Below are 27806 nucleotides of genomic sequence, written 5' to 3' on the forward strand. Positions count from 1 at the left end.
GCAGAAAAAGGGACTGTTTTGTTCAGACAACGAATAAGGAAGACTGGGAGCCCATTGTGGTTAAAATTCTTTATATGTAAAGTGAAATTTAAAAATAATTCCACCTAGATGAGCTTAGCTCGGTTTGTTCAAATTACAAGCCTGGTGCTGATTCTTAAATACAAAACATTAGTGGAATGTAAAACAATTTGTGCGACGCCCGGGTGGGAGTTTTAATTGATTTACATTTATAGGGTGGTTACATTTATAGGGTTGCCACCTTTCATTGTGGCTAAAACTGGACTTAGACCACACCCCCTGCACCACCCATAACTCCACCCATTCCCCACTCACCACCCGTCCATTTTGTGATGTCACAATCATGTAATTTGAGCGCAAATGCCTTTTTTTTCTATTGGTGATGCCCGTTTTTGACAGATTTACTATACTTTTTGTGAAAAAGCATAGTAATTCTGCCGATTTAACAAACCCCGATAATCTGTTTCTTTTTATGAATCAGAATACCGGAGTTTGTGCAGTGTTTTCTGGACTATACTAGACAATCAGTTTGATTTCTGGATAGTCCGAAAAAAAAACGGATAGGTGACAACACTATACATTTATGTAAGTAAATCTGCAAAGGCTACAACTTAGTGGCATCTAGGTGTACATTTAAGATTAAATTAAGTTAACTTTGTTAATTAATTATGAACCAGTCACTCAAGTTACGAACTTTCTAGTTTTAAATACATTATTAAGTCTTATAAAATATATTTTTCATTAGAAACTTAAGTTTGGATGTGAACGAATGGAACAATACAAGTGTGGGACAGAGGGAGTTATAGACTTTATTACAACACATGAATAGAAGTTGCAAGAGCTTAAAGGGATTGGAGAAGTGGAAGGGAGTGGGGAAAAGTGTAGTGGAATAACAAAAATAAGCATTTGTTAATGGTTTCACTTGGTTTGGTCTCTAGAAGGAGGAGTATGTATTTTTATATAACATAAGTTAGATTAAACATTTGTCATCTGTATAGTTCCATCTCAAAAAATAATAGAGCCATCTCTGCTTGAGATAAATATTGGGAGAAATGGATCTGGGAAATTGTAGCTTTAAAGGAGTTAATGCGAGCTGCTGGTTAAGGTTAGAGCAGACATTTGTGCTGGGGTTTAAAGCTGGTATATTTCAAGCTTGAGTGTGAAGTTATTAAAGAACAGAGTTGAAATACCAGGTAATATATGACAGAGTTGGTGTGAAGCTAGTCTGCCTTTAAAGAGTGAGAAAACATAGGGATCAGCAGTACTGTGTGGGGTCAGCAAATATAAATTCCTATAAAAATATATTAAAAATAAAAGTCAACCAACAGGGTGCGAGCTGAAGGAAAGAACAGACGTGCGTCTTAAATTACACAAGTGAGGAATGATATGATGTTGTGGTACGGTGGTTACAAACACATGGAGGTATCATATAGGTTTTGATTAAAGTTAACAAACAATATATTAAGGATGTAAAAGGAGGAAAAAAAACAACACACTGTTTGGAAGAAAGTTCATTCTGTAATAATTGTGGTGGTTCAGCATTCTACGGTTTAGAATACAGTTAATACAGATTATGATAATAAGTCCTGGCTTTTTTTGCCATCAGATGGATCTGCCATTCAAGCTCTTCTTCTCAAGTCTGTCATATGTATTTCCTTGAAATGGTTCACCTGTCTATGATAAGCAAATGAAAGATGTTGTGACCAAGTTTCTCTCTAGTGTGTTTTGCCATTGGGTTGGAGTTTATTCCGTGCTGTATATCACAGTAAAGTCTGGCCATCCTGGTTTTTAATTTGTTAATGGTTTTGCCCACTTAGAAAGCATTACAGTGATGGCACTGTGCTGTTTGTACTATTTTGTCTGTGCTGCAATTGCCAAACCAGGGGATTTTGAAAGTCTTTTTGTTGTTGGGTCAGTAGAAATATTCCTTACAGAACATATATTTACAGTAGGTGCAGTCCGGGGGGCCACAAGGGTAAGTACCTGGTGGTTGCTTGATCAGGTTGCTAATAACCTACTTTTCCACAGAAACAGCATGTAGCCCTTTAGAACCAAGAGAAATGTCAAGTCCCAAGGCCTCAGGATAGGCAAGGTCACAAAGGAACTTTCCTCTTTCATTAGAAACATAATCTAACTAGAAAAGGATTTTCTAGCTAGAGGCTATTAATGGAAAACTTTGAACCTATCATCAAAACCAAACATAACAATGTAGATGTATTAACTTCAGGAAACACCACCTGACACCACATCCAAAGAATTGTCCAACAAAAAGAGGACAAAAAAATGGAGCAGCAGCATGACTTTAACTTTTTCATCTGATTACCACAAACTTACGAAGGCATTACTGGCAACTGGTGCATCATAAGTGAAAACAGTTCCCTCAACAAGATGATCCCAGCTAGACCAAACTTCACCACCCGCAGAAGCAAAAACATCCATGACTTTGTTGAAAACAGCAACCCCCCCATTAGAAACCTGATCCTGCAAGTACCAGGTAATTAGCCTTGTGGCCCGTTGGACTGCACCTACTGTAAATGTATGTTCTGTAAAGCATCTTTCTACTGCTCCAACAGCAAAACTACTTTCAAGATCCCCTTGTTTGGCAATTGCAGCACAGACAAAATAGTATACAGAGCCCAGTGCCATCTCTGCAATGCTTTCTATATGGGGAAAGCCATTAGCAAATTAAAAACCAGGATAGCCAGAAACTACTCTGATATATGGCACAAAATAAACTCCAACCCAATGGCAAAACACCCCAGAGAGAAATCTGGTCATAACATCTGTCATTTTTTCATCATAAGTTTGAACCAAAAAAACAAAAAAGAACACAAACATCCGAAAAAACAAAAACACGGCGTAAAGGATAACGAGAAGGATCTATTTTAATACATTAAAAATAACTGACCGAACAAACACTCAAGATACAACAAAGATTAAGTGCTTTCGTCCATTTAAAAAAATTAACTTTGTCAGCTAAGTGTTAATAATTCATTAAAAACAAATATGGTATGCTCCATAATGGTTGGTCTTTACAGCTAGCCAAAACGTCTGCAATTGGTTTGTTGAAAATGCACCGTCCAATAGCATTTATTAATTCCAGTCCTCCTTGTTGGTCAGACTGAGCCTTGTCATTATCCTTCATGCCGTGTTTTCATTTTTCTGGAATGTTTTCATCATAGAGAGGATCATCGATGAGCCTTTTCAAGGAAATACAAATGACAGGGTTGAGAAGAAGGAGCTTGAATGGCAGATCTGTCTGATGGCGAACAACCCCCCCCAAGACTTATATTAACTGTATTCTAAACCTTAGAAAGCTGAACCGCCACAATTACTAAATAAACTTTCTTCCATATGTTGTTAAGTGTAGTTTTCCCCCCTCCTTTTTACATACTTAATATCTTGCTGTTAACTTTGATCAAAACCTCTGTGACATTGCTATTGTTTGTAACCACCATACCACGACATCTTATCATTCCATAGTTGTGTAACTTAAGACACACATCTGTTCTTTCCACTGGCTCGCACCCCTTCGTTGACTTTTATTTTTAATATATTTTGTACTTGCTGACCCCACACTGTATTGCTGATCCCTATGTTTTCTCACTCTCTAATGACTAGCTTCATAGCAACTCTATTGTATATTAGCTGGTATTTCAACTCTGTCCTTCAATAATGTCACACTCAAGATTGAAATATACTAGCTTTAAACCCCAGCACAAGCACCCGCTCTAACCTTAACCAGCAGCTCACATCAACTACTTTAAAGCTACATTTTCCCAGATCTATTTCTCCCAATATTTATCTACTATTTTTTCCTTCATAAGTTGTATCTATATTTTTGTCCCCTTGAGAAGTTTTCAGGCAGATTTGATGAGGCATTTGTAAAAGCATATGAGCAGGGACAGACTACTTTAGTTCTTTTTTATTTTTGAGTTGGAACTATACAGATGACAAGTATTTAATCTAACTTATTTTGTATAAAAATACATACTCCTTCTAGAGAGCAAACTAACCGAAACCAGTGACAAATGTTTATTTTTATTATTCCACTACATTTCCCCCACCTCTTTCCACTTCTCCAATCTCCTTAAGCTCCTGCAACTTCTATTTATGTGATGTAATAAAATTTATAACCCTCCTCTCTCCCCTACTTGTTTTGTTCCATTCATTCACAGTCTAACTTGATTTTCGAATGAAAAATATGGTTTATAAGATTTAATAATGTATTTGAAACTAGAAAGTGCATGACTTAAGTGACTGGTTTGTTATTAATTAATGACATTAACTTAATTTAATCTTAAATGTTCACCTACATGCCACTAAGCCGGAGCCTTTGCAGATTTATTTACATAAATGTCAATCAATTAACACTTCCACCTGGGTGTCACACAAATTGTTTTACATTCCTTTAATGTTTTGTTTTTAAAAATCAGCACCAGAGTTGTAATTTGAACAAGATGAGCTATGCTCATCTGCCTGAAATTATTTTCAAATTTCAGTTTCCAATAAAGAGTTTTAACCACGATGGACTCCCGGTCTTACTTCTTTTTCTGAAAAAAACAGTGCCTTTTTTGCCACAGATTCAAATACCAGATGTTTTGAAGAGGGACCCACAATGGCTTTTAAGAACACCCTAACCTACTAAATACCAAGGGGAACAGGCAAGATAAGTCACGTGTAATTTTTTACATGCTTAGTATTTTATATATATACCTGTATATGTATTTACATATATAGGGTCTGTGTCAACTTAATGAAAAATAATAATACTGAATGTACATTATTGAAATGTCAAAATGCTGAAATGTTAAAATGTTGGCATCAAAATATTTACTCCCATACATGTGTAAAGAGCTGGACCCCCCCACACAAACACGCACGTGGACCCATGTAAGTATATGAACTATGTAGATATGAAATATGTAACATTCTTAAGCTAATCCTTTCCCAAATTATGCCAGGTTGTTAATAATCATTTTATCAATACTTGTAAATGTATTTTTAATGGTATGTTAAACAGGATTTAAATACGAAAAGATATATGGGGTTACTTATGAATAGGGTTGATTCTGGTGAAAGGATCCAAGATAGTTGGTCTTGAAAGTACAGTTAAAATCATGTGATTAAAATTTAATAATGGGAGGAGTAGCATTTAAAATCTTGATTCATGTACCACACATGAAGGCATAAATTGTGGAGTCTTTAAAGAACCATTATCCAAATGTGAACAATTGAAGAAATGTGCAGGATGTTTAAATGCAATTGTCCTAGAATGGATAAATCATATAACTTACTCCCATCTATGAATGACTTGGTAAATAAATTAAACAGAAGCAAAGAAGAAAACTGATTGCCCACAAGAGTAAATCAAAAGGTTTTTTTTTTGCTGTAGTTGGAAATAGTACCTTTGTGTATATACCCTTCAGAAGGTATTCCCGGGGATTCATAAAAGGGCCCAGACTGAGCAACAAAGGTCTGCTCCCACAGCAAGGTATGTCGAAGTTCAGAGACATACAAGTTTCAGTTAGGAAAGAGCTCATTATTAGCTCATTTGCATATCTCTAGTTAACTGCTGCGTAGTACAGATCAGCACTTCCCATGATAGTTAACTGCAGTGGCTGCATCACATAGCCCTAGGAATCCCTCCACCCTCAGTCACTGACACACACACACACACACACACACACACACACACACACACACACACACACACACACACACACACACACACACACACACACACACACACACACACACACACACACACACACACACACACACACACACACACACACACAATGTAGTCCCCATACCTGTCCACTTGTCCTCTGCACACGTTATCTGTGTTGTATAGTAGTATTACCCCAACTCCCTGATCCTAGTACTGGTTTGAATGACATTACGGCACAGGAGTAGTATTCCCTGGTGGCTAATGGTCCCCCAGCCACCACCCAATGTTGTAGATTATGCTCCATTAGCTTAGGGGTGTTTGGAGGTATGACAGCCACCCCATAGCATGAGCGCACGAGCGTGCGTGCGCATGTACACACACACATCTCGTACACACACACACACACACACACACACACACACACACACACACACACACACACACACACCTACTTGATCCCCTCACTACCCCATTATGCAATCTCTTAGGGAGACAGTGCAGTCCCTTGCATACACTCACTCACACAAGCCCATCCCTGCCTTAGCACAAAAATCCCCAGTACTTAACTCATCCACAACTGCAATGTGGTAGGGAAGGCAATGCTGATCTACATGTCTGAGCAATTTAATGATTTACTTGGTGCATAGGTGCCATCCTGGAGGTAGTTCTGGAGGAGAAAGTATAAGGTTAATTAACATTGCTTCTCCCCACAGACTGCCTCATTTTGCATATAGCATGGCTACAGAAACAGCCTGATGAGGTGCTGCATGTCTTTATGTTGGAGCAATGTGCTAGAGCTGTCTCTGAATTTGAAAAGGTTACAGTGGCAATGTGTACACCTCACAGTAATCTTTACTAACTCCCTGAATGCTCTTACTTTTTTCATCTTGTAATACATATATTAAGATTGCTGCGGTAGCGTTGTCACCTCACAGTAAGACGTTGTCCTGTTCGATTCTCAGCTAGAGCGTCTTCTGTGTGAAGACATGCGTGAATGGACGTACCTTCATTGAAGGTTGTGCGTCAGGGCCGGCAACTTGGCACGTAAAAATCTACCGCTAATCATTAGCGGACCGGACTTCCGCTGTGGCGACCCCTAACTGGGAAAAGCCGAAAGACACAACAACAACAACAATACGTATATTAAGAAAATTCTGCATATTTCCCATTGTTCCTTAGGGTTCCAATTTCTATTAAAACAGTGACATGAATTCCTACTACTGGAGTAGTACAGCATGATAGTATTATGTATGTTACCCAGGAGACATGCTGATCTGTAGTATTGAAGATTTTAAGGTACTATGTAAAAGACATTTACCGATCGACTCATGTTTTGAAGGTGAAATGCTTATGTGGAACGTAGAAGAGCCCATAATGGAAGATAATCTTAGATATGGAATCAGTCATAGTGTTTGATTGCAGGAGTGCCAGAAATACTTGGGTTCATAATACTGAAACTTAGATTATCAACTGGACATTTTGTCAAAGACTGTACTGGACATTTTGTCAAAGACTGTACTGTTACATGAGTATAACCTTTATAGGAGAGGGATACTTGCAGTCTCTTGGCAGAAGACATGACTGTTACACCCACCATACCATGGTGTTCCATAATTTTCTTAGAGACAGTGAGAGAATTTAAAATTATACTTCTGTTTCAGTAACTGATAATCAAGCAAGCTGAGTCACAATACAGACTTCAGTTTTTTTCCTAGGACACAGGCAGTTGAAAGCATGTTCTAATGTGTCATTTTAATTTTATTGTTATCATTGTTGTTCTTTTGTTTTAGTTGTTTATGCAACATATAAAAGGTGTTCTGAAATTAACAAAATAAATAAATAAGAAATTAAATAACAAGGTGTACTACAAAGTTAGTGGAAGATATTTTTGAATTCTAGGGGTATACAAGGGACAGATTCCATAATTTACTTGTGCACCCAAGTGTTGATGTAGTTTATGGAAAATAATACACAAATATAACAACCGGAATCATTCACGTTAATTTTTATATCCTACAACTAGGTGCTAGTGTGTCTCATTAACTGTTGCACACAATACAAGATTGTATGTTTAATAAGGCCATTTTTACTACTTGCAGAGACACCATCATAACTACAATCACATAAAGCTGTGTTGACTTGAATTAGTCTATCAGCAGTTTCTGTTAAAGTGCATAGGTGTGTTTCTTAGCTTTCAAATATATAATATTGAATATATTCCATTATGCAGGATCCTTATTCATTCATTAATTCATCATAACATACCTGCTTCCTTGAATCTGGCATCCTCTGGTGTGGATCTAGCATCTTGTTAGTGTTGAGAGGGGTTGGCTGAATGTTTAAAGTGTTTACCTCATAGACAAGCAGTACAGGATTTGATTCTCACTAAGGGAAATTAGCTGGAATTAAATAGTCCCCAAGGACAACTAGCCCAGTACATACCTATCATGCTGTATGCCTGAGTTTGCGTCATACTTACTCTAGAATTTTTCCTTTCTAGATTCTCTCGCTCTCTTCTTTGCTTTAGCCCGAGATTCTGACCCCCCCCAAAAAAAGTACATGACTTTGTAGTTCTTTGTATTGTATCCTACTTGTCACTTATTTGCACACTGCACTTATATTACGAAAAGGTAGATGAAATCTGATCACGCATCACTGGCTGATACTGCAAATTTAGTGCCCTTAGCAGACAAACGTTGTGTGCTGTTTACATCTGCATTTACTTCGGACACATATGTTAAACGGAAGCCCTTTGTTGTTGAATTCTGCAGCACCACATGTTCATTATGTACTCTGTCTGATATCCTGTTCCCTACCTACCTTACCAGTGTGGGTTTCATCACAAGTGCTTTGAGTTTCACTGTAGTCTTTTTTGTCATACAGTGCAATTGGCCTTGGAAGTATACGTTTTATTGTTCTTTTATGAAAACAAGCAAAAATGCCTTGTGTATATGCCTGCAGTCTTGCTTCCAGAGTCAAGTCTTTGCCAGGTTTTGGTATAATCTGAACTAGTTATGTATATATATTGTGTAACATTTTAAGGAAGAACTTAATAATGGATAATTCTAAATTTCTGAACAATGAACCTAACTGACTTTGCAGCTGGGATTATGTGACATATTTTTTATACACTTTTTTCAGGTTTTGGTGTTATTGCCTACTTGAACTCAAGTTCTTCTAGCCCTGCTTCCTACCACAGTGAAAGTTCCAGAAATGCCTTTGCTTCCTTATCCCCTACTGATACTTCTTCACCAAGCAGCTCTTTATCAGAAGGAGGCTGTAGCAGTGATAACAATGATCAGTCAAGTGATAACACGTTCTCTGACTTTGAGGATATGCAAAAGAAAGACCAGGATGTGACTTCTGTCAAAATTAGATATCCAAGTAGCATGTTGCTAACTAAAGGCTACAGTACTGTTGCAAGTAAGTTCATATTTATTCCTTTTGTAGTGTTTTGCTAGAAGTCATCTGGCTAAGCTTAATTGTTACCTAGCATCTTATCTAATGTTGATCACTGAGAATATGTAGAAAGTCACACTAGTAAGGATGTAATGCTATAATTTTAATCATACATCTATGCAAATGTGACTTGTGAACTGCATCAATCAGTTCTTCTTGAATGTCCATACACACTTACACGTTCTGGTATGCTAAAGGGACAAGAAATGTGTCATTTAAATATGAACTCTTATGCAAGTGCACACTCGCGTGCAAACAATGGTAAAAAAGCAAGTGATATGTTTATGTAGAGTTTGGACTTCTCAAGTTAGTTACAATGAATTTGTCTAAATGAAATTACAAAACAAAAGCGTCAAGTGATGTTGTCCTTTTTCCTATATGTATCTCTGAGTTGACTGCCTGTTAAGGTTAATCTAAGCTCCCAGCTGAAAATAAATACATTTTGTTGTACTTATTTTGTTTTATTCATTTGTTTGCCAGGTAAGAGGACAAGTATAAATTTATCCTTTTCAGCTACAAGCAGCAGTTTATATCAGACATTTGTATTAGTACAAATATGTACATTTTACAGTTGTAACCTGACTGACTTTCACTGTTGCATAGATCAAGCTTTTTTTTTATAGTATGTTAGTGGCAGATAGTAGCTTCTGTCCTAATTGAAGAATAACATCTTTTTGTAGTACTTTGACCTTTCTTCCCAGCTGATCCCAATCCATGCCAGACAAGAGTATCTAGTATGTCAAGTGATAATATTACTATTATCTGACTTTGAAGCACTCTGGGTACTGTGCGCTGCACATCACCATGACTGCCTGGGTGAAAAAAAATCTTCCCTTTTTATTAAATTTCTCTAGGAGGTCATCATTGGCCATACTTGTCTGAGTGGCTCTTTCATGATCCCTCCAATGATTTTTCACTGTGTAGAAAAGATTCTAGATTTTCTCAGGAATGTAGCAAATTAAAAATTTTATTGTTTACTTAGAATCTTTAACCCTTTGCACATCTCTGATACTATAGCTCAAAGTGATTTCATATCAGGGAGCCCCTGTGGAAGACAGACCCTGCTGTATAGCTGCATATCAAATGTCATATTTGCTTCAGCCCATCATATGACATTCAGTACTGTACTGTCTGAAAAATCCTCAATGCTACTAGGCTGCAACTGACACAAGACCCTGGAGGATTATATGATGGTGGAAAAACCTGAGGAACTAGATGTAATTCCAGTAATAACCCCTTCCTTTTCTTCCTGCATGGTAACTCTCTGTGCTTCCTTGGGACAAAAGCAAAGAGAAGCCAAAAAAAACCCCACCAAATGCGTGATGGGACCCAAGTGGACAGTAGTCTCTCCTTTGATGGTCACATTGCCACAGTAGTCAGGAAGTCCTTCTACGTGGCACACCTCATCATAAAAGGGTTCTCATCCAGGGAAAAAAGAGGTCATTGTTCCCCTCTACTCGTCACTCATTAGACCCATTATAGAGTACGACGCTTCTTTTGGAATGTACGTCACAAGACATCTGCAGCAGCTGGAAAGGCCACAGAAGTACCTCACAGAGAGGATTACTGGCCTCAAACAAATGCCCTACACTGACTGCCTCAAAAAACTCCAGCTTTACTCCGTAGCATATCACCTACTCCGAGGTGATCTCTGCCTAACATATAACACTATGTCAAACCCAGAGCTGTTGGACATGCTACACCTAAAGAAATCCCAATCCCTCTGAGCTACACGCTCTAGGGACCTAAACCTTGTCACCACAATAAACAGGACACGCTGGAGGGATAGATTTCTGTCCCAGAGACTTCCTATACTCTGATACAAGCTACCCATCTATGTCAAGCAAAGTTCTTCATTAGCACTCTTCAAGAAAAATCTTGATGAGTGGATGGGAAATAGGAAATACACCTCAGGGATCACTTCTATGTCTCTGCTGGATAGTGGCACAGGAAAATAACTTTCTTGGGTGACGTAAGCTATGGAACCTTGCTGGCTAGGCTTACGTAGGCCCTTGGGCTGATAGCCTAGTATCTACCTTGAACCTATGAAGCTATAAGAAGAAGAAATGGAGCATAGGTAGAATGTGAAGATAAGAAAGGCCACTACTTAATAGAAGGGGGAAAAATGAGGAAACTGTGTGACTCCCTTCTTTTAAGGACCAGCGGTTCACCTGGATCATCCCATCCACATTCAGCAATCCTTTACTATGCTTGTTTCCACTCTTTTGATGAAAGAGCCCACTACTACCCTTGTATGTGCATCCTTGACCCTCTTCAGACCTAGTTTGTCACTTTGATTAGTTCTTGACAATTCTCTTGTTTGTTTATTGGTTCCTTTTCCTGTACAAGCCATAGGTGTCCCTGTTCATGAAGGAATTTTCTGATCTTCACTTTCCCTTAAGCAAATTCCAGTACCTCTTCACCTTCACAAAGACCTGAGCTGACCATGACCAACCAAGGCTGTAGCTGTGTTGTAGCATCATTGTTTTAGGCACATTCACAAACCAGATTTATGCCAACATCTCTTATGTCACTCTAATGTGTAGCCCTATGGCTGATTTGTTTACTTTAACTCAGTGAATTAACAGTTTTCTAGTACTGGCTTTAGCAATGCAAATTCATATGTACCAGCTATTGACATATTTGAGACCAGGTCTCCAATCCCTGCATTACAGTGTTATGGTGAGATGGGGATGATTTGAGCTGGCCATCACTTGATCAATGTGTATAGATGCATCCTGCATTTGTTTTATCCTGTATCAACCTCCCTCCTTTTGGCAAGCTCTAGGGATTCTTTTATGGATGTACTACCATTAGCACAAATGCTGCCTAACAGTGACCAGCAGCCCTACTTTTTCAACCTGTCAATGCGTATATATTTGCTATACTGTTTTGGTTTTAGGAATCCTGTCACCAGTCTAGGAAAACGTCTTTGCCAAACTTAGAGTCATTTTGGTGAATTACTCCAGAATTAGTCTGTACAGGCTGCATCATATCAGGACACAAAGGTCAGTTTTATTATGCCTGTATGGATGCAGCTGAAAGTGAGGCAGTGCTTCTCAGTATCCTTTAAATGACCAAGAGGGAGAGGGTTGTCTGAGAACATTGTACCATCCCACCACAGGAGGCTGCAGCAAACTTGTAAGCCTGAGCAGAAAGCCACCAGATGTCTGTCCATGCATTCAAAGTTTTAATCAACCAAAAATTGGGAGTAAGGGCCAGTCATTTTCATTTTGAGACTTCAGCCTGTCCAGTGCTCCCATATGTTTTACAGAGTGCAGGATAATGGCAGCAGTAACTGCTAGAGTTTTCCCATACCTGAACAATGATAGATCTTGTCATGGCAACAGTGGGAATGAAACTCTGGGACACACTTGAATCTTCTAAACGACATCTGTCGTCTGCAACCCCATTTTCCCAGTTTTGTACGTGGGGTCAGGGTGTCACATGAGGAATGACAATTATCTAGAGCTAATGTTCACACTGCTGGGTGGCGAGCTCTGCTGTATACTCAAAGTTGTTTGCCATGCCGTTCTTCTTAACTGTTACTCAAGAGACAAAATGATGTTATATCCATTAACAGAGACAATGCACTACAGTGTAGTACTCACATAAGCCCATCCTATGATGCATTTGTAAATATTTGCAATGTAAGACAGATGATAGGTCTATTTACACATTAGGGAGTATCCCAAAAGTTATTTATTGTCATGTATTTTTTCTATAACTAGTCAACTGTAGACATGTCTTTTTCTTGCAAATACAAAATGTTTCATGTCCTTGTCATTTTGCATGTGCCAAAAGTCAGTACAGTCATTATGTTCACTAAAAAACTGTATTGTTGTCATGTTCCTTGATGTATAAGAATTCATTAAACATTTGATCACATACTCAATGATGTGTCTTGAGAGCATTACACAATCATCCTATATCAGCCTGACTTGCAATTGCTGTTAGAAAAAAACATTCAAAATCCATTTTAAAGAGACAGATGTTCATTACATCTCATATAAAAATGATATTCTGTTTCATCTTATATCTAGCAATATCATCTCAAATATGTAATTTATCAAAATAAATTTACATATTTAAGTGATGTATAGTTGCTACATACCTCTCTACTTGTCTCCCTTTGCTGTACTGAATAAAATACTAGATAATACTAAAAGCATGTGGATCTTAAATAATCATACTAGTTACTGTTACTTAAAGACAAAATCTCAACTGTCAAAATGTCATGTGAAATATTTCAAATGTATTTCTTTCACATACTACAATTCTCATCAAATATTAAGTCTTGCAAAATAATCTTGTCACAGTTTTGTCATTTACATATGCATTCATATAATACATAATAAGATGGATATAGTTATCTGTGAAAGTTTGATTTTGATTTATCTCACTAGGTAATATACAAGTCATAATTCTGTGTAATAATTTTTTCCTTTCATCTTAGTTTGCTTAATTACCTAGTATTCCTGCTCAGGGTAAATTTTATAAATAAAAGCAACATTTTTAAAATCTTGTATCTGTAAAACCATCTTACTAATGCAAAATAAAAATACTGTCAAAGTGTTTCCTTTTTGAGAAACCCAGATTAAGTTGTTGTGGTTCAAAATGTTGTATTTCACCCATATCCTTATGAAACTTCCACAAACCCATACATAGTTTAAATGTCCCCCTTTCCCCTAGCATGTATTCCATTACTGGTATGTCCTCTTATACCTTGTAGTCACTAAAATCATGCTTCTTACATGTATATATAACATGTAAAAATTATAAACGTAATTGACCTTTTGTCAAATTTATAATACCTTTTTAATGTACTCTCATTTTCCATGTCTCCTGGCTATTGACCATTAAGCAATATGCAGGTCATTTTTTATCAATGAAGCCTGATCTGTCATATCTTGGTTTCCATTAAGTAAATTGAAATTTTTATTTCTTTGGGTAGTCATATAAAGTGTTGTGATAAATGTGTCACTTTACTCTTCCAGCTGATACCTGAATAATGTCAGCTGTGAATCATCCGATTCCTCTGTGAAATCAATCATGGATCATACATACATACATACTGTGCATATTGGGGAAACTGTGTGGTATTTTTCCATCTTAACACATTTAATTTCTATCTAATGTAAAAAACCACATATATTCCCTGCTATGCATATCTATATAAATCTATATCTATATCTAATCTATACATATATATATATATATATATATATATATATATATATATATATATAAATATATACATATATATATATTTTATAGGTGACCATCCGTTTAAATGCAAAGTCATAAAAATATCACCAATGCCCCACCTGTATCTGGTACATTATATTAAGTTTTGCAAGTAGTCTCACTACTTCCTGTCTAAAGATGTCTTAATAATGTTGAAACATAACTCTACAATTTCCATCATGTTTATGACTGGGTCTAATCTATGGAAGCCACTTGAATGATATGTATGTCAGTTCCCTTAGTTATACTGTCATGTCCAGTGCTCATTTGAGGAGAGATGTCTCTTAATCCGTTATGTTTTTTTTTTATTTTCTCTAATTTAATCCTGTTTGTTCAGTAGTTGGGTATGTAGTTTCCATCAGTGTCCTCCTCTCGTTCTTTAACTAGTTTCATTTTGTGTTCCCCTCAATAACATAAAACTGAACTATTGTAGAAAACACTGAATATAATTTGCTTTACAAAATGTAATCCTGTATAGCCTGTTGTGACTTAAAACACTTTGGAAAAAACCCTACACATATACATATGTTTAAAAATCTGGATGTGATAGTAATATATTAATTACCATTGGTAATACACAAATTAATTTTAAAATGTACAATGACTTGTCTGTGCATATTGCTTACTACCATTTACATGAATGAATGTGTCTATACAGCTGCCCATAAATTCACAATTATTTCTGAACACCTTTACTGAATTATCAAGTAAGACATGGGCAAACATACATTTATATAAAAAATTATATTAACATGTTCCCCAATTACAAACATTGTACATTACTTGTATTCTTTTGTATAACTGTCATAAATCCAACAAGACATAAATTGCTCAATCCCTGCCTTCCATTAAACCTCAGTCTTTCTCCAAAACATTATTCTGCATGCATTTTCCCACAATTCCCATTTTTCTATGTAATTTACTTCTACTCTTTTCTAAAGATCCCACTTGCAGTTATTTTATCTCTGTCACAATATTCAATACTTCAAATATAGTTGATTTAGACTTTGATTTCCATTTTCTAGTAACTACTGTTTTGGCTACCACCAAAATTAAACTTAACAAGGCTTTATTATGTCTGGGCAGTTCAGACATTGTATCCCAGCACAAAACATTTCTTAGTTACATCCATTTGCTTATCCAATATTTTTCACAGAGTAGTCTGTAGGGATTTTTTTTAATGCTCGCCACTCATTACACTCCCAAAATATATGCTCCTAGTTATTTCTTTCTTCACCATCATACCTCCAACATTTGGCATCTATCTGAGGAAAAGTTCTTTGGAGTTTACTTGGGGTATAACAATACATATGCAAATACTTCCAAGCAAAAATCCTAAATCTTTCTAGACTTTGTTGCATACTTGGGAGCCATACATATGTCCTGCCATTGTTTCCTTGTGAATTGCTTATCCAATCTCTGCTCCCAATTTTTCTAACCTCCTCTGATTGGTTCTGTAATGATGTGAGGTATTGCCAGCTATGCCAGAAGTAAAGCAGTGAATGTGTAACAAATGCCAGCATAGCTAGCTGGAGTTTTCTGAAGAATTATATGTCATTTGTCTATCTGACTGATTTGTTTAGGTGCTTGTGTTGAAAATGTATTTGTAAAGCTGCTTGTGTTAAAAAATGTACCAACAGTGAGTCCTGCTGGATAGAAAAATGCACCTGTATGTCAGACTGTATTGTAACTGTTGAAATTAATATATTGTAACAGAGGATACTGGAAGAGAACTTTGAAAAATAGTCTGAAATTAATTTACCTGGTTTAGGCCATAAAGATTGTATCTTACATTTCTGATTGCAGCCAAAGACAAAATGTCTGTGAAAACCAGGTCTAGGAATCCTACTGTATTGTCCATAGGAGTGAACTAATTGCTACCCTGGAAGGGTGGAAGGTTTTGAAATGGTTTTATAGCTTCCAGATACAATAACACATCTTAGCAAAGCTCAATATGTGTGTATATTATAACACATATGCTAGATTTTGGTTCATTTTCTAGTAAAGGGGTAGTGTGGGAACCAGAAGTCAGGTGATGAAATGTATGTGATGTCAATTTGTAATCCTGCACTGAAATTATGTTTTAAAACTAGATGAGACAGAAGTCTCACGGCAGTCTGTTTTTGAAACCTGACAAAGAAGGATCACTCAGTTACATAATCTTGCCTTAATTTCAGGGCCAGTGCTAGCATTTTAGGGGCCCCCAGCAAGATTCAAGTTGGGGGCCCTACTCAGTAGAATATCAAGTGTGACCCTGTCAAGCTCATCCAGCACCATTTTAACCACTATAGTGTCTCTACATTCAGATCATTAAGAACTGATATGAAATTGTTGGAAGAAACTGTATTACTTGAAATCAAAGTCAAAGAACTGAGAATTACTTCTAAAAAATAGACCAATAATCCTTGGGGGAAAATCATTGCACTTATTGAGACATTAAATCTGGATCCGACTAGTCCTTCATGTGTAACTTATTCAAATGTATTGATTGTATAATATATCCTTATTTATCTGTTTCAATCTTTACATTGTTAATTGTTCAGGCCAATTGTATATAGTGTATATAGAACGCTTTAACATTTGTCTATATCGAAAATTGTAATATTAATTATTATTATATATGGAAAAAATAAATTTGAAAAAAAAAAGAATTGATGTGCCAAGGTACACACTGACATTTAGCTCCAATGTTACAGTACGATAAACCCTTGTACCACAGCAAGGTAGCGACTCACAGGTGCACACACTGACTGGCATTTAGTACCAGTGTTATATTATGATAAATCCCTGTACCACATCAAGGTAGCGACTCTCAGGTGCACACACTGACTGGCATTTAGTACCAGTGTTGCATTTTATGAAAGGCCTGTACCACAGCAAGGTTGCCACTCAGCTGCACACACACTAAATGGAATTTAGCACCAATGTTACATTATGGACAAACTCCTGTACCACAACAAGGTAGCCACTCACAGGTGCAGACACTGACTGCATACTCAACTGCCCAGATTTTCACAGAATGTCCAGATGTGACTCATGTTTGGGCTGTTCCTCAAAATTTGTAGTTTTCTGGATTTTTTTGTGGCAAATCATTGATGACTGAATTCACTAAATGACAGGCATTTCAGTTTAACTTAATATCCTTGAGAACATGCATGGTAACAACTTTTATTCTAGCAACTTTTTCAGTTTATAAAAGCAATATTTAAAATTTGCCCAGATCTTTGGGGCAGTAACCCCATTATCTGTGGCTTTGTCCAGATTTTGTGCCATGAGATTGAGAGCTATGATTGGCATTTAGTAGCAATGTTATTACATTATGACAAGCCTCTATACCGCATCAAGGTAGCCAGTCCCACAGAGATACACAAAGATACCCACACTGACTCCCCCACAAAGACACCCACAATGACTGGCATTTAGTAGCAATGTTGTTACATTATGACAAGCCTCTGTACTGCATCAAGGTAGCCAGTTCTACAGAGGTACACAATGACAAAGGCACCCACACTGACTCCCACACAAAGACATCCACACTGACTCTCACACAAAGACACCCACAAGAGAAAGACAGCAATACAGCAAGGCTGAGCACAGACACCCACACAGACTCCCTCACATAGGACAGAAGCACACTAAGACACAGACTCTTGCACAAAGGACAGACAGCCACACATGATAAAGACAGCATTATAGCAAGACTGAACAGAGACAAGACAGACAGCTACACAGACTCTTGCACACAGGGCAGATACCCACACATTATAAAGACTGCACTACAGCAAGACTAAACATTAACACCCACACAGACACAGGACAGAGGCACCCACCCCCACAGTACAGAGACAAGACCAGGACAAATCTACTTCAAGACTGAACATAAACACACACAAGATTAAGTCAGCACTACATAGTCTCACTAAATCTACACCACCAAAATCCACACATAGAAACACAAACACATTTGCGGAGGCACTCAATAATAATCTGCTCAAGCAACAGAGACCTCCAAAGCAGAAATGCAACAACCTCCACCCCCCCCAACACAACCCAAATGACACGTAGCCCACAGACTCAGTGTGCCACTCAACCACAGCCAATAAGGCAAAACAACGTACCCAACACACTAGTCATAGTTGACTCTGTAGTCAGGCACACTGATGTCCCACTCACCAGGCTAAACAAGGAGAAGGTTACTGTCAGCTTCCAGTCAGGTGCCAGGATCCGCCACATAACCCACGCACTTAGGTCACTCTACAACAAGTACAAATATGACTCTGTCATTGTCCATGTTGGTGTGAATGACCTGAGACGTACCTCTCTGGACTACATGAAAAGAGACATGGAAGAGCTCTCCGATCTTGTAGCCCAGGCAGGTATGACCCTAGCCCTGAGTAGCATTCTGCCATCACCCAGAATGATAACGCAGTACAAGTACAAAATGATCGACTTAAACAATTGGCTAAGCTTCTGGTGTCATTCTAAAGGGATCCAGTATCTGTCTGCCTGGGATGACATGGTCGACAGACCACGATGCTTTGCCAGAGATGGCCTGCACCTGTCACCACTGGGATTCCGGATACTGGCTAAGGTTCTTGCTGCCCCTTTATTGCCTTTTTAGGCAAGGTTCAAATGATAAATTCACCACCGTAACAGGAACAGGCAAGCAAAAACTGAGGGGGATGCTACTCAATGCTAGAAGTCTAAATCTCAAAATGCATTCACTCGAGGCACTCCTTAAAATGGAGAACATCAATATCTGTGCAGTGACTGAGACCTGGTTCAAGGCTCCAGAGAGCACCCCTGCACTACCAGGCTATAACTTTTTGGCCATGTAACCTGCACCAGAACACCAAAGGCGGAGGTGTGTCCATATTCATTAAGGATATCCACACCTCCAGGCTAGTTGCTCAGCATAATGCAGCCGAGGTTATCCAAGTGCAACTAACTCTGGGCAAAACTGCAATCCAAATTGTAGCTTGCTACAGATCACCCACCATACCCCAGGATTCCCACTCCTCTTTTCTTGATGTACTGGAAAATATTAGGGTTCAACCAAACACCCTAATAATGGGCGACTTCGACTACTCCACCATTAACTGGGAAAACTACTCATGTACCAACTCCTTCGCACAACGCTTTCTGGAATTCATAAACTCCAATGCCCTGGATCAACTTATCCACACCCCCACCAGGGGCAACAATATCCTAGATCTAGTCATTAGCAACATGCGTGACCGGTGTTCCACACCTGACGTCTACGTCTCATTGGTTTGATCCGACCATAAGCTAATTACCCTAGATATCCACATCCTGCCCCCACCCCCCATTAAGGAAACCATGGTAAAAAATTTCTCCAAAGCCAACTTCATGCTTCTTAAGACAGAAGTGGTGAACTTCATGACACCCATGCAGATGGACAATACAGTTACGACTACCGAATCCTACACAATTGCACTTTATAAGTGTTAAATAAAATTAAGAATTCAATACACAGGAGGTTCAGGTTCAAAAGTTTACTAGTGTACACCAGGAGGCAAAAAACGTACAAGTACAGAATTTTGTCTAACATGAAACAGGAAGCACACAATTTTATATAGTCTTAACATTCAAGCTGTGCCCACCTTACTGACGTGGTATGTCACAGGGCATCTACATCACTTTAGCTTACAGTCCTCTATTCATAAAAACTGCTGATGCTGTATATTTTAAAAAGTTTTCCTCTGGTAACAATACGGCCTTGCTATCCACCTGGTCAGACATAATGTCTTTCTGTAAAGTTACTTCTTCAAGGTTTCACATCAGTTCGAATACAATGGTGGATTCAATCTTCTAATACACATCTTTGTTCACTGTAACACTTTCCCACCAGCTGCATGCTATCTTAGTAACACATATACAAGGCCAAATCATCCCAGCAGGAAAGAGCAGAAGATTTCATTATTTCACACATTTAATTTCCTGACCCAGCAAATAATCACTTGTGAAAAGCATAAACATTAAAACTTGCTAAGCTAGCATCTGCCAGGGTCGGAGATCAGCTTGCTTCAAGCCACACTGCAGTTTCAAAACTACTTACATTTACACATGAATTAATCCTTTCTGTAATATGATTAATAGAATAAAATGCATTATATACTACTTTGCTTTTAAACTAGCATTTCTCATATATTCAAATACACATTTTTCTAACATTTTCCCCCCTATTAATACTTTTTGTTCTATTTTGAAGTATGCATAGCGTCATTTCATCTCCCAGCCTCTTCAATTTAGGATTTTCAGCTAGGTGAGTCATTTAATCTATACTTCAGAAAAAATGTCATCTGAGATCAACTTTTCAATCTCAATATCTTGGTACAAAGTTTCAGTAACAGATACATCAATAAAATCTTTGATTAGTCTTTTCATGCAGGGAATTCCACAGCAAACACATGCTCCTATTAGGAGTATACCCACACAAATGGCAATTAGAATATTCATTAGGATGGAACCCCACCCCCCAAATAGATTCTGGAAAAAGTCCGTCAGTGGGTTTGGGCCTGGTTCAGCCATGGCTGATACTTGCTGAATTACCTCTAGGTGGTTATTAATTTCATGCCTGTTGTCTGGTAAGTATGCACAGCATTCTTCTTTGATAAGCGCGCACGTACCACCTCTCGCCGCTAGGGTGAAGTCAAGAGCCATTCGATTTTGTACAACAGTTCTCATTGCATTCAGTTCATCAGTCACCAGTTCTAGGGCAGAAAAAGTTGCATTACTCATTACTTCGAGAAGTTTTGACAACTTCCTCAGCTCCCAGATCAATTTGACTGCTCCATAGGCTGGGAATATTCCTGCCCAAGATATAACACTGTCACTTAAGTCCATATGTGTCAATTTACTTTTGTCTTTTACGGTATTGTGGTCTTTCCAGCCAGCTTCGATCCTTCCAACTGGATTTACAGGTTTTTCAACTGGACCTTCGGGTTTTCGGGTTGCTTCTCTCACGTTTCGTATCTTACCCAAAGGCAATTCTGCAGTATGTCTTATTGCCGGAACCAGATAACCCAAAAAACAACTGCCGGACCAGTTCTCAGGTAACCATTTATATGCTTTTTTCCCACAAATAAAATAACAGTTTTCTACTTTAGTACTAATACGCATTAACCCTGCATGAAACATTTTCTGATCTATAACTGACAATTGTTTAAACAAAACAGGATTCTTGCGAATGTCATTCATGGTTGTTTTCAGTGAGTTCAAATATGAGTCATAATTAGTATTGCAAAGAATATTGCCATTACTATTCTTAATATAACACCGATAAGGTATGGTTATATTACAATTGCTCCAGCCCACCTGGAGAGTATCATTTTTGTAAAAACATACAATTCCTTTTTGTGTGACAGGTAAAAATAAAGCTATTTTGTCCTGTGATCTCACAGTTCCTGTGTCAAAGAGTAAATTCTCCCAAGTCTCATTTATCCCCAAAGGGACAGCGGACATTATCAGTCCTCCATATGCTGTTGGTATAGCTGTACAAACCCAGCAATTTGAAATGTTCATAGTCTCTGCATATACACGCTTCATGGCTAGGTATGTGTTAAAATTTGGATGCCAGTCTATAGACGTTTCATCACGCCTTCCCACTTTCACTTGTGTGGTTGTGTGTAGGATAAACCACAACAAGAGGAAAATTGTCACAATTACAGTCAATAAATATATACTCAACAAAATGATTATGCATTATCTTTGGGGTTGATCTAAATTTCTATTTGCTTTGTTTTTGGCCATCTTGGTCCTGCTGTGTATCAGTCACAAAGTTTTTATCAAGTTGAAAGTTCTTTACTGGTTTGCAGTGTGTCAAATGAACCCAGGACATCCTCTCGGCCACTCTGACTGCAGTAGGCGTTGCCAACAGAACCTGGTACGGTCCTTCCCATTTTGGACTCGCCCAATTCTTCCTTTTCATCACTTTCAGCCAAACCCACGTCCCGGGGGCCAAAACTGCTTCTACTGGTCTGGTCTGTTCCTTATCTGAAAAAGAGTTAAACTGCAAAACAGATTTATTTGTTAACAGTTTCCTCATATAACTAGCTAATGAACTGTCAACCTCTTGCTCTGCAGGCATGAGAGCTTTCCACTGAGGCACATAATATGCTCTCCCAAAAATCATTTCAAAGGGAGTCAAACCCTTCACATTTGGAACTGTTCTCATACTCAGCAGTGCTAAAGGCAGACAGTGTATCCAATTCTTTTGGGTCTCCTCAACTAACTTCCTAAGTTTATTCTTGAGGGTACCATTGTACCTTTCCACCAGTCCTGCTGACTGTGGGTGGTAGGCACAATGGTTCTTTAAGGAGATACCAAAAAATCTCCCAAGTTGTTGAATTGTCTGGTTCACAAAATGTGTGCCGTTGTCACTATAAATCCTTTCCGGAATGCCAAATCTAGGGATTACTTCTTTTATCAGGGCTTTCGCCACTGTTGCTGCATCTGGATTTTTGGTTGGAAAAGCTTCTACCCATTTGGAAAACATATCTACAATAACTAAACAGTATTTCTTCCCTTCACACTTACTCAATTCTATGAAATCCATACAAATAGTATGGAACGGATATGGTGGTATAGGAAAACGTCCTTGCTTGGTTTTAAATGCCCCTTCTGCATGGTGCTTGTTACAAGTATGACAAGCTGCACAACATTTTTTTGTGTAGTTTGTGAATCCATATGTTTGGAATATTCAGTTTACTAACTGTACCATCCCCCCTGTTAAGACATGGCACTGCCCATGGCTCAACAAAGCTGCATATCTAAATAAATTAGACGGCAATATCGTTTTTTTCTCTTTGGAAATGTACAGTCCATTTTCAAGAATTGCACCTCGTTTTTCCCATTTTTGCTTTTCTGCTTTTGTAGTAAACATCTGCATTGTTTTTAACATGTCTAAATCTAAAATCTCAGAGGGTTGTAATTCCTCATTCAAAAGTAAAGTTTCTGAGTCTGAGGCTGCTTGCTTTGCAGCTGCATCAGCTCATGCATTGCCTTTCGAAATCTTATCCTGTTGTTTTGTATGAGCTACACATTTACAAATAGCTACTTTGGTAGGTAACTGAATAGATTCTAATAATTCCAAAATAAATTGCGCATGATTAATAGGTTTTTCCACTAGACGTTATCATTCCTCTATTTTTCCATTGTTGCGCAAATACATGTACTGTAGAAAAAGCATACTGACTATCAGTATATATGTTTACACACTTGTTTTTTGCTAAAGTACATGCCCTCGTCAAAGCTATTAATTCTGCTGCTTGTGCAGATAAGTTATATGGTAAGGATTGGGCTTCTAAAATTGCATACCCTACTAGATTCTTTCCTGTAGGGCCCCTTCTGCATGAGCTGTCCACGTAATATGTCACCTCGGCATTATCCAAGGGTATATCTGTGAGATCTTGTCTAGGTAAAGCTAACTGTTCAATTTCCTGCAGGCAGCTGTGTGGTGTGCCATCCGCAGGAGTTGGAAGTAATGTTGATGGATTTAATGTCGTACATCGTTCAATTGTCATATGAGGTTGACTCAGCAGTATAGTCATACATGAAAGATGTCTAGCAGGAGAGAGGTATGCTACTTTTTCTTGCAGTAAAATTATTGCGACTGCATGAGGCACTCTCAATGTGAGAGGGTGGAATAACACCACTGAGGCTGAAGCCTGTACTGCCATTGCAGCTGCAACTACTGCTTGTACACAGTGAGGCAAAGATCGCGCCACTGGGTCTAACTGCGATGAATAATAGGCTATGGGGCGTTGCTTGTCCCCGTGTTGTTACGTCAGCACTGATGTCTTATATCCTTGTTTGCAATCTACGGTCTGAAAGAACCATTTGTGATAATTTGTGAGTTCTAAAACTAATGAAGAAGCTATCAACTGCTTCAACCTGCAGAAAGCTGTTTCTGCTTCAGGTGTCCATTGTAAAATATCTTGTGCTGCCATTGGTGTTTTATATATCAAGTCAGTCAGTGGAGCAGATTCCAAAGCGTAATTTGGTATCCAGCTCCGACAGAAATTAGTTGTACCCAAGAAAGACATCATTTCCTTCTTGGTTGCTGGTTTGGGTGCTTGCAAAATTGCTGTTTTTCTTTCTTCGTTTAATATTCTACCCTCATTGGATATTACATACCCTAGGTATCTAACTTGTTTTTTCCAAAGTTGTAACTTACTTTTGTTTACTTTGTGTCCTTGTATTGCTAAAAATTTTAATAACTCTACAGTATCCTTCCTGCATTGTTGCTGGGTAGGGGCTGCTAGCAAGATGTCATCCACATAAAGTAGAATCTGACTACCTCCCGGTGGGGTAAACCCTGCCAGGTTGCTAGCCATTTCTTGTGCAAATATTGTTGGGCTCTCACAATATCCCAGTGGTAGTCGAGTATATGTATACCTTTTCCCCTGAAATGTAAATGCAAACCAATATTGACTATCAGGATGTATAGGTATCGAGAAGAAAGCATTGCTGATATCTACCACAGAGAAATACTTCTGTTGCGGTTTTAAATCGTTTAACAAAGTATGTGGGTCTGGCACCATAGGTGCTCTAGGTATTAGTGCATTATTTACAGCTTGTAAATCTTGAACCATCCGCCATTCCCCGTTTGCTTTCTTAACAGGAAATAGGGGTGTATTACATGGTGAATCAGGAGATTCTGCCAGTACTCCTTCTTTGAGTAATGCTGCAATTATAGGCTTGATTCCTATTTCTGCATCCTTTCTCAAAGGGTATTGTCTTTTCTGTGGTCTAAATGCTGACTTTGGGGTAATTGTAACTGGTCCTGCTGTTCGAATAAGTCCTACATCTGACTTGCCTGTTGACCAAAGAGTCGTTGGAATTTCACATAAGGCCTTTTCTTCTTCTTCTAATAGAAATGCTAATCAGCTGTCCTCGCTAGATTGCAAGTGAACAGCTGGATGTGTCTGTGTCAACCAATTCAGTTTTTGTTTCTGTATCCCTTGTTCTGACAGTTCGAAATCAGTCTGTTTCTCCCATCTTGTCACCTTTTCTCCTAAGTCTGCCCATTTTACATTTTTATTCTTTGTCAAGCTGACATGTGGTAATCAATTTGATCTATATAATGCAAGGAATTCTTGAGGTAATGAACACCTAACTACACTGTTCCCCTCAGTATCCCAGTACAAAGTACGCAATACTAATCTAGTTGCACGATTTCTGAACAATTCTTGCTCATACTCTCTATCAGGTCCTGGTGTAGTACAGTAGTATAGAGTACAGTGTAACAAATGCTGTCGATCAGTGTCAAGGGAGGGGGCTTTACTGATGGCTACGTTCATCAGTTCCTTGCTTACTGCCCCTGGACCAGTCGTGACTAGGTCCTGGCTGTACAAGTAAAAAGTTTCACCCACCGATCGCACTACAAAGGTATCCATTTGTCTCTGCACCTCCATACCTTGTACAGTTGGAACTACTGCTATGCCAAATATCTGCATAAGGTCCCTGCCCAATAGGTTTACTGGACATTTTGCAGAAACAACAATTTTACTTCTCTGGGTCATACCTGAAACAGGGTCAGTTATTGTTATATCATGGGAAAGTGGTTCCCTGTATAGCTGTCCGTTTGCAGCTTTTACTAGTATATAATCAGGTGATTCGGAATGTTCTGGTAACTTGGAGGGGTGTATCAGGGTCCGTGACGCTCCTGAGTCACACAGGAAGTTGAAAAACAAAGCAAAGTCCAAACCAATAAATCCAATGTTCCACAGAAGAGGCAAAACGACACCACCACAGAAATAGCGTATATCAGTTTATTATCCGCTTTCGTAAAAAACTTCCTCAGAATAAAATAAATGAAAGCAGTTAACTTATTTAAATACAAGTAAACAAGTCATGTGATTAATTAAGCAATCAGATATTTAAATCCAGTAAAAAAGGGGTGGTTTAAAACAACAGCCTGTCATACAGTTTTCAATCTGAAACCAAATGGAGACGGACTAAACCCCCGTCTTTATTAACATTTAGTTTACGCTTTTTCAAAAAGCATTTAACATTGATGGCTTCATTGAGACCAGGGGCGATGTCAGATTTAAGTTTGATTTGCCAATAGGTCTCCCTCTGTAAAAGGTAATTCTTGTAATCCCCTTCCCTTATATCCTTATAACAAACCTCTAATACAGAGAATAAAAATTTGTGAAAAGAGGGACAGACTAAAGAGTGTTTAAAAAGCGCGTTGTTCTTGTCCTTGGTTTTAATAGAGTATAAATGTTCCCTGATACGGGTCTTTAACTCTCTGGTGGTCATCCCTATGTAAAATGCCGTACAAGAAGAACATAATGCAATGTAAATAACCCCAGTGGTACGGCAGTTTACATATCCTGGGACTGCCAAGGTCCTATCAAATGTGACCACTGAAATGTAAGGACCAGTCGATATAAATCTGCACATGTTGCACTGGTTGCAACAGTACATGCCCTTCTTATCTGACACAAAGTTAAAATCTCAGAGGGTTGTAATTCCTCATTCAAAAGTAAAGTTTCTGAGTCTGAGGCTGCTTGCTTTGCAGCTGCATCAGCTCGTGCATTGCCTTTCGAAATCTTATCCTGTTGTTTTGTATGAGCTACACATTTACAAATAGCTACTTTGGTAGGTAACTGAATAGATTCTAATAATTCCAAAATAAATTGCGCATGATTAATAGGTTTTTCCACTAGACGTTATCATTCCTCTATTTTTCCATTGTTGCGCAAATACATGTACTGTAGAAAAAGCATACTGACTATCAGTATATATGTTTACACACTTGTTTTTTGCTAAAGTACATGCCCTCGTCAAAGCTATTAATTCTGCTGCTTGTGCAGATAAGTTATATGGTAAGGATTGGGCTTCTAAAATTGCATACCCTACTAGATTCTTGCCTGTAGGGCCCCTTCTGCATGAGCCGTCCACGTAATATGTCACCTCGGCATTATCCAAGGGTATATCTGTGAGATCTTGTCTAGGTAAAGCTAACTGTTCAATTTCCTGCAGGCAGCTGTGTGGTGTGCCATCCGCAGGAGTTGGAAGTAATGTTGATGGATTTAATGTCGTACATCGTTCAATTGTCATATGAGGTTGGCTCAGCAGTATAGTCATACATGAAAGATGTCTAGCAGGAGAGAGGTATGCTACTTTTTCTTGCAGTAAAATTATTGCGACTGCATGAGGCACTCTCAATGTGAGAGGGTGGAATAACACCACTGAGGCTGAAGCCTGTACTGCCATTGCAGCTGCAACTACTGCTTGTACACAGTGAGGCAAAGATCGCGCCACTGGGTCTAACTGCGATGAATAATAGGCTATGGGGCGTTGCTTGTCCCCGTGTTGTTACATCAGCACTGATGTCATATATCCTTGTTTGCAATCTACGGTCTGAAAGAACCGT

At 38.3% G+C, this 27806-nt stretch overlaps 1 protein-coding gene across 1 annotated transcript in view; it reads left to right on the forward strand.

The window, feature by feature from the left end:
* Positions 1-27806, forward strand: part of NR1D2 (nuclear receptor subfamily 1 group D member 2) — a 437579-nt gene that overhangs the window by 15767 nt on the left and 394006 nt on the right. Inside the window, exon 2 of the mRNA XM_044066215.1 lies at positions 8834-9115. Within this exon, the coding sequence (XP_043922150.1) occupies positions 8834-9115 (282 nt within the window). The remainder of the gene's footprint in view (positions 1-8833; positions 9116-27806) is intronic.

This window comes from Protopterus annectens, chromosome 3.part1 (genome assembly GCF_019279795.1).
Source record: "Protopterus annectens isolate FY-2018-M chromosome 3.part1, PAN1.0, whole genome shotgun sequence".
In the NCBI taxonomy this organism is placed as follows: domain Eukaryota; kingdom Metazoa; phylum Chordata; order Ceratodontiformes; family Protopteridae; genus Protopterus; species Protopterus annectens.